Below are 9,152 nucleotides of genomic sequence, written 5' to 3'. Positions count from 1 at the left end.
GTGCCTTGAAAATATCGAGCGACGAGGAAATTAACTCAGGAAACAAATATAAAAATGTATATGGTACTGTGGCATGCCAGCAGGTCTCATAATTATCTCCACCGAAATTCCAGAAGTTTTTAACTTCTTCCATATATTATTTTCCGTGAAACACTTGGCTTCTTTCTCTATAAAATCTTCTTGTCTTTATTTTTATTTTTCAACATATCGGAGAGAGAAAACAAGAAAATGGAAATAGCATGGTCCACTAATATTGTTATCGCTGCAGCGACAGTAGTTGTGTTGCTTTCATGGGGATGGAGGGTCCTCAATTGGTTATGGCTGAGGCCAAAGAAGCTTGAGAGGTTGCTAATAGATCAAGGCCTTCGAGGCACACCGTACAAGGTTCTAGTTGGAGACTCGAAAGATTTTATGAAGATGCAAAGTGAAGCCAGAACCAAACCCATGAACACCTCTGATGATGATATTGTTCCTCGTACGCAGCCTTATGTCCTACAATGCTTCAACAAATACGGTACGATATGTCTAATTATTAGTTATGGAATTCGTAATATCTAAATTCAGTTTTATTTTATATTAAGTCATGTATATTTTTTACGAGTTTAATTTTTGATATACACTAACATATATTATAAAATATTTTATGTATTTATCAAATTTTATATTTTTTTTTTAAAAATGTGGATCTTTAAATTTTATTTTAAAAAATAAAATGTGATTTTTTTATTATTTATTTTATAGGTAAAACTAAAAATAGTATGAGAAAAAAATTATTTAAAAATAAAAAATTACATTTTATTTTTTTAAATAGAAATTTAAAATTTAAAAATTTAAATTCTTTTTTTAGATATAAATTTAAAAAATTATTTTTTAATAATGTAACGTTACGTACGTATGAAATTAGTACATATCAAAATTAATTTATCTCTTAATTTATAGCGACAACTTTAACATTATATGAATATGTCTTAGATAGTCATAGAAAGGGAGATTTACTGATAACAAGGTTATATAATATTAGAGTTAAAAGGAGTAGTGTCCAACCCGAATTTGATGGGCTCATGATGAGCTCAACTGTTAACCAATTGAACTTTAGTTTATTAACTTATGACCGGGTTTAACTCATTTTCAAGTTTCAACCTTATTCAAACGATATATACACTCCACGTCCAAAAAAAAAAAAAAAAAAAAAAAACGATATATACACTCATATATTAGTGAATTTCACTAACTACTTTAATTTCGAGTGTCCTAAATTGCTTAAGTATGACAATCATATTTATATAAAAGATTTCTCCTTTAACAATTAAGATTTTTTTATAAACCTAATATTAAAGATAAAATTAGTTATATTATCTATTTCTATTCGTTTAAATTTTTAAAAAGAATGATATTATGATATAATATCAAAATTCTTTATTCAGAAAAATATTAAAAATATAATTATTTATATTATCTTCTCTTAACAGTATTTTAAATTTTAAAAAAAATAATATCATAATATCTATTAATATTTATATTATAAAATTATTATCTAAAAGATAAAAATAATAAATGACAACATATTTAACACATCCACTTATACAAGAATCTCTTTTGCAATTAAAACATACATTTCTTAAGCATTTTTTCTCTAGTTTTATATGCTATTATACTAATTTTTTTTTCTGGAATGACAAGAATGAAATAAAAATTTTGATACTACTATATTATAAAATTACTTACTCAAAAGACTTAAGTAAATAAAAAACGTAAAAGTATCATACACGAAATGAGTTGAAGCAAGGACATTTTTCCTTGTTACGTGCCCATCCATTCTTCTTTTTTTGGCAAATATATATATATATATATATATATATATATATATATATATATATATATATATATATATATATATATTCAAGTCTTGTAATATGTGCATTTATCACATGTTGTATATTCAAATAAAAGAAGACATGTATTTTATTTTATTTTTAACCAAAAATAATATATGCATTATTTTTTATGTATATTTTTATACTTTTTTTTTATAATATTAAAGATAAATTTTTATTTTTATTAATCACTTTTAATACAAAATATAAAAGTTATAAAAAATATACACAAAAATAGCAAACATCACATTTTTTATTGTAATCATCAGTGTCTCTAAGTCATATGATATGGACAAAAAAGATATAAATAATCGGAAACTTGTTTCTTGGACGTAACTCGGAACTCGGAAGGCATCTTCAATTAACATGATAACACAATTAATGAACAACTAGATTTGGTGCGTATCTTGGTTCTTTGGACTAGAAACAATGACAACGACATACAAACTCTTCATCACACGAAAACAAAGGACCACACGCAACGCAAGCCATGACTTCAACAAGTTTCATATTTCATTTATCCAGTTAATAACTAGTAATATTCTTAAGAAGCAAAAAGTAAAATATTTTTATAAAAAATAAAAAGTTTAGATTTTCAATATATATTAAATATTTCAAAATTTTTGCATTTTTAGTTTTAATCAATTTTCGATCAAAACCGAAATACTTTTACTAATATTTTTTTTATGTTGAGAATAGTTATTATTCCCTCTTTTTACTAATTATATAGCATGAAGATTGTAGTGGTAATATAATGACTTATCTGGATCTTCTCGATATATATTTAATTTTCAGGCTAACCTCCATTTCGTTACATATATTGCCTATCTAGTACTTCCATCAAGAAGTGCACAAAACGTAGTATAAAAAATCCTTAGCCCTTAGGTTGTAATAAGCAACGAATTATTTTGTCACTGGGATTTGTCTAACAAGTAGTTTTAGTTATTGTGCTAATTCGCCAAACATTGTTTACCAAATTATATTAGATTAATACTCAAATTCATTCTTAAAAAAAAATTTATTTTTCAAATTGGTTATAGAAAAGTCACCAAAAAAAAAAAATTGGTTATAAAAAGATTTTGTTAATTATGTGACATCAATTATTATGTCATTATGTCATATGTCACTTAATATGATATGTCATGCATCATTTAACATATGAAAGGACCGATTTAACTTACGATCATATCTTTTGGAAACCAATATATCTAACAAAATATTTTGAAGATCAATTTAGTGATTAGGTTATTTTTCAAAAACAAATTTGAGTATTAACCCGAATTATTTCATTGTGTTCTCCACATACGTGCAAACAAATATGCTACGTATTCTGGACATACTCTGGACTCTGGAGTTCTGTGCAATGAATTTTGTCATAATTTGAAAATAGAAAGAAAAATAAAAAAAAATATTACTATCTTTAATATACAATTAATATCTCAAATCAGTTTTTAAGAAATTCTAGTCAAATACTTTAATAATCAATAAATGTTAATCACAAAATCAGATTGTTAGCACCTGATATATTTAATTGGTAAGGCAAGTTAGTTAGTTGAGAATTTAGTTGAAGTTAGTTATGTTACTTAGCTTGTTAAACCAAGTAAGCAAGTTCTTCTCATTTCTTGTATATAAACCAGAAAGAACTCAATGAAATTCATTGGTTTTTCCATCATTCATTTCTCCAACTCTCTGAATTAACATGGTATCAAAAGAAATTCTTTCACTTTTGCTCTAAGAAGCTTCAAAAAATTCATTCACTAGAACAATCTGAAAGTTGGCAGTGTGTTAATGATGTGGTAAACACTTGGATCCTTAATTAAATTTCAAAGGAGATAGTTACATCTTTGATTTAACACAGTCATTAAAATTTTATTTCGTTAAACAAGTCATTCCTACGTCAGATTGTTTATCTATATAAAGAGACTTTTTAAGGACTCATATTTTTGTCTAATTTAGAAATTTTTTTCTTACCAAAATTTGATATGAGAGAAACTGAGGAAAGAGAAAGAGAAAGATAGAGAGCTCTGAATAATGAAGTGTTGGTGTTAAAAGTTAAAACTGATTCAAGTAGCTATAGAATAAAAGTTCACATTTTTACATTGTAGATTAGCATTTTATACAAAACCCACTTAAGTGGCATAAATATCTACTAGTAACTATTTCTCTAACAAAATAATTCTTATACAGTCCTTTGTATTATACAGGGAAGAATTCTTTTTTCTGGTTTGGAGGAATACCAAGGGTGATTGTCACAGATCCTGAGCTAATCAAAGATGTATTCAACAAGGTCTATGATTTTCCGAAGCCAGATACAAATCCATTGATCAAGTTATTGGTTAATGGTCTTGCTGGTCATGAGGGTGAGAAGTGGAGCAAACATAGAAGAATAATCAACCCTGCATTTCATTTAGAAAAGTTGAAGGTTATTTTCACTACATATATCTGAATTGAAATGATGAGCATGGAATCTTTTCATTCCTCAATAATTTTGATGTGCCATAGTTTGCAATAACTTGAATATACATTATTAGCAAGTAATATATTTTTCTTTCTTATTTTTTTAAGAACCTTATTTGACTTATTTTTTCTATCTTGCTTTGCAGATTATGGTACCAATATTCTTCAAAAGCTGCAATGATATGATAAATAAATGGGAGAAAATGTTGTCATCGAATGGAACCTGTGAAATTGACGTGTGGCCTTTTCTTCAAAATCTGGCCAGTGATGTCATTTCTCGCGCAGCATTTGGAAGTAGTTACGAAGAAGGAATACGAATATTTGAACTTCAAAAAGAACAGCTTAAACTTACAATGGAAATTATAATGAAAGTTTACATTCCCGGTTGGAGGTAAGATTACTTTACATATCAAACCTAGCTTATAATTAACTAATGCAAGATTACCATTAGCAATTGACATTTACTTTTAACAAACACATACAATTTGACACTATTTGAATTATATCTTCAGACAGAAATACAAAAATAAAGAGATAGAAACTAAAATACTAGAGACAGATATGAAAAAGTTTCTATATATCTTGTTTGGTGAAAACATAAATATAAATACAAAAAATTTAAACATATTTTTATCTGTCTCTTACATATTAAACAACTCTCAACCTTCTTCCACTACTATTCCTCATCGGAGATCATCAACCTAAATCAAAATTCAAAAATCTAATCATCATTATTTCTTTTCTTAAAACAAGAAAAAATAGAAAAATGAAATAGATAGATAGATAGGCCTGGGGATTAAAACATGGAAATTTGACATTTCGAGGATAAAATGGAAAGTCCTTGATGCGGGATTGAAGTTTCCATGCCGCTAAGGTTGTGTTTGTTTCTGAAGACTAGGACAGAGATTGAGACTAAATATTGTGTTTATTGATTAGAAAGTGAAACTAAAATTTCAATTTCAAGACATACCCTTCAATACCTTTAAAAAGTGAAGATACATTAGACTGAATTTTACCAAGACGAAAACTGAAATTTTAAATTTTTTTTTTTTTCGAAAATATACTCTTTAAACTCTTGAAATTCAAAGTATACCTCCCAGCCATCGTCCCCTAATTCTCCAGCCAGCATGGTCCCCTTTTCTTCTTGAGGAAACTCCAATTCGCTCCATTCTCCATGTTTTGATCTTTTTCCCACACATCACATTATTACCCAGTAACCCTTGAGCACGCAAGAATGATAACAAGAACTCCAAAGAGGAGGGAAATCAAACACACATGCCCTGCTCTTTGGGAATCACCAAAAAATCGTCGAACATTAGAGACTCGTTGAAAGCATCAAGCTCCGAATTGAGCATGTAGTGCTCCAACAGCTTCTCACCAGGGCTGGGAACCACGATGGTGGGAAAGACGTTCTGCAGCAAAGCTGGGTTAAGAGGGGAAGGTGAGGTATGTGACAAAAGAGAAATGAGAAAAGGTGGACGGGCTAAGAAATTTTATTTGCTTTAGCCTTTATATTTATTTTAAATCATACAAAATATCAAGTAATTTTATTACAAACACCATATAGAGGTTTAATTTATTTTTTGTCTTTTAGTTTTTGTCTTTATGTCATTAGTCACCTTTTTAAATAAAACCTAAACTCGCTCATTATCTTTTTATATGTATGATTAACTTAGGGTTGTTTTGTAATTAATTCATTAATCTGTTTAAGGTAGTATTAGAGATTTCAATCTCTTTGTATATGTAATAATTTATTGATCAACAATAAATTTTTAAATGAAATTTTGATCTGCGATAGATTAATTCTTATCTAATGAATTGGGAGATACCGTGTGAAACAAAAAGATCTTAAAACAAAAAATAAATAAATAAATTTAATAAATTAATTAACTAGTTAATTACTAAATTTAAGTTTAACCTTCTAAATATAAATGAAATTATTTCAAGTTTTTTAACAGTTAGTTGAAATTAGAAATTATATATATATATATATATATATATATATATATTATTTAAATTTTTGTATTACTTTTTTGTTTTAATCTCTAAATATATAGTCTTATCTGTAACATTTATTTTCGAAAAAAATTTTTTTTATACTATTATAGCAAGTTGCACAATTAAATAAGAGATAATGAATAGTTAAATATTTATAGAAAAAATCTATATTTAATTGCGTTGAAAATAAAAAGAGAAGAACAATTAAAAATTAACTTCTTATTATTTTAGATTAATATATTTTTGATAAGCTAATCAAACTATTAGGGATTTAATTTAAATATATAATTTTAATTTCAAATACCAAAATTTTAGTAGATTCATCACTATTAGTTGCTGATGGTACTAGGAGAATCCAAATAATCATAAGATTAATGATGTTTATTTGCAGGTTTTTACCTACTCCTATCAATAGGAGGATGAAGGAAATTCACAGAGAAATAAAAACTTCACTTAAGGATATAATTAATAAGAAAGAGAAAGCACTAAAAGCAGGTGAGACCGCTAAAGATGACTTATTGGGTATACTATTGGAATCAAATTATAAGGAAATTGAAGAGCATGGAAAGAAGAAGAATAATGGAATGAGTCTTGAAGATGTAATCGATGAATGTAAATTGTTCTACTTTGCGGGACAAGAGACCACTTCAGTTTTGCTTGTTTGGACCATGGTGTTACTCAGTAAGCATTCTCATTGGCAAGCTCGAGCAAGGGAAGAAGTCTTTCAGGTCTTTGGTAGCCAAAAACCACACCTTGATGGCTTAAATCGCCTAAAAATTGTAAGTATTCTGATTTTGCTCCTTATGATATTACTTATGAGGAGTGCTAGGACCAGCAACTTTTGTGTTTTGTAGTCATCAATTGGCTATCAATAGTGTTTTTAATGGTGTGAAATTATATCTAATAGTGGGAGATCATTCACTTTTCTTTTGATGGTTAAGTGCTGGCCACAAAACACAAAAGTTGCTGGCCTCTTAGACTTTCTCATTACTTATTTGAAGTTAGATATCAATTTCTACCTACCTCCGTAAATCATGTGGGTAATACCTATCATAAAACATAGCCACCTTAATTAACATTAGTCAACTTTTTTATTATAAAATTGTTTTTTTAATATTTATTTTTGGATAACATACGGTCTAGAGTATAAAATTTAAAATTTGTTAAAAAAATTAACTAGTATTTAGCTTGAAAAAGGTTAGCTCACTAGTTGAACTCTAATACGTGAATGGGATAGAGTAGGGGGTCATGGTATCCACAACAATCACACTTATAATAAAAATCATAAATTACTAGATTTATAGATTTGTGATACAAAATTATACTGATTTTGGATAAATGTATATATAGTTTTTATTTCTATTATTCTATATATATATTTCTTATGCAAAAAGCTTGACATTGAACTATTATTAATTTACCGTGTCTGATATGCTATAGGATTAAAATTTTATTATGCTTTTTTTATTTTAATAATTTTGGATATCCATACAAATCTTTTGAGTATAAAATTACCTATAAAAAGTATAGATGATGGAGGCGAGTTATTCTCGTTGAATTAGGAAAGGGACAATGTACTCTTTGTCTTTGCATTTCTAATTTCTAAATAAATAAAATTTTGAACTTTTAATCTTTTTAATAATTTTAAGAAATAACGCATGTATATATTTAAATGTTTACTTATTTAAATATTAAGATAATAAATAGAACTCTGATTGTTCGATACTTATTATTAATATAAATTTCTTAAACCAGGTCACTATGATATTATATGAGGTTCTCAGGTTATATCCACCAGTACTTGGGCTTACTCGAACTACCGGCAAAGATATGAAACTTGGGGACCTAAATTTGCCTGAAGGAGTACAAATTTACTTGCCAATTGTTTTGGTTCACCATGATTTTGGACTTTGGGGTGATGATGCAAAGGAATTCAATCCTGAAAGATTTTCAGAAGGAGTTTTTAAGGCAACAAATGGCAAAGCTTCTTTTTTTCCATTTGGATGGGGTCCTAGAATATGTATCGGACAAAACTTCTCGTTATTGGAAGCAAAGATGGCTTTATCATTGATTCTACAACATTTTTCATTTGAACTTTCTCCGGCATATACTCATGCTCCGATGGTTATGGCTACACTTCATCCACAATATGGCGCTCATATCATTTTACATAAGGTGAAAATATAAAAATAATAACATGCTCGGGACATTTAGTTTTTATGATGAGTTAAGAATATGCTATATTTGTTGTAAAATATTAAGGAGGGTAAAGAGAGAAAAAAGAGAATAAAAGAATACTGTCATTCTTAATATTTTCTGATATGTATATCTTATATTTGATACCTTATGTAATAATACAATCAATTCAACACACTTGTAATTTCTCTTAAGAAAACAAATTGATACGTTTCTTCACCTTGTGTCGTCGTGTTTTCTGAATATTCTGGTGGCTTAGTTTTTGTTTGATAAGTCTATTTATATTGCTACAAAGCTCTTCTTCCAAGCCACTTTCATCCACCTCAGTATTTGATCTTCAATCACTTAATTATAATGTAAAAAGAAAAAAAAAAAAAAAAAAAAAAACTATAGTGTGGTTCTGTTACTCGACAAATGCTGGCAGGTCGATAGGTTAGGCCATCGATATCTATTAAAGTTGAGGAGGGGTTCGACTAGTGAATCAGGCAAGATAAATACAAGTATGATGTATCGACAATGAGGATGAGGTCGATCTGGTGGCAGAATAGGTTCTAAGAAGTGATTAACGTGGTCAAGAGAGCAGTTATCGCGATGTGTTTTAGCGGGAATATAATGGTTATTTCATTG

The 9,152-nt window shown here is 27.9% G+C and overlaps 1 protein-coding gene across 1 annotated transcript; it reads left to right on the top strand.

Moving 5' to 3' along the window:
• On the top strand, positions 1 to 8,744 carry LOC107613364 (cytochrome P450 72A68). The gene is made up of 5 exons (XM_016315330.3): positions 1 to 514; positions 4,079 to 4,296; positions 4,478 to 4,722; positions 6,721 to 7,108; positions 8,085 to 8,744. Exons 1-5 carry the CDS (start codon positions 229 to 231, stop codon positions 8,514 to 8,516), a joined length of 1,569 nt encoding a protein of 522 aa, XP_016170816.1. The 5' UTR covers positions 1 to 228; the 3' UTR covers positions 8,517 to 8,744.
• The last annotated feature ends 408 nt before the right edge of the window (positions 8,745 to 9,152 follow it).

Source organism: Arachis ipaensis, chromosome B8 (assembly GCF_059453495.1).
Source record: "Arachis ipaensis isolate K30076 ecotype BB chromosome B8, ASM5945349v1, whole genome shotgun sequence".
NCBI lineage: Eukaryota > Viridiplantae > Streptophyta > Magnoliopsida > Fabales > Fabaceae > Arachis > Arachis ipaensis.
Note: the sequence above shows the minus strand (reverse complement) of the source record. Positions and strands in the feature narration are given on the sequence as shown.

What these genes read in the sequence shown, in the direction of transcription:
- LOC107613364 (XM_016315330.3), top strand. Translation starts at nt 229, where the DNA reads ATGGAAATAGCATGGTCCACTAATATTGTTATCGCTGCAGCGACAGTA. An exon ending in TTCATTTAGAAAAGTTGAAG is followed by an intron (nt 4,297 to 4,477) that starts GTTATTTTCACT and finishes CTTGCTTTGCAG; the next exon opens with ATTATGGTACCAATATTCTT. An exon ending in GCTTAAATCGCCTAAAAATT is followed by an intron (nt 7,109 to 8,084) that starts GTAAGTATTCTG and finishes TTCTTAAACCAG; the next exon opens with GTCACTATGATATTATATGA.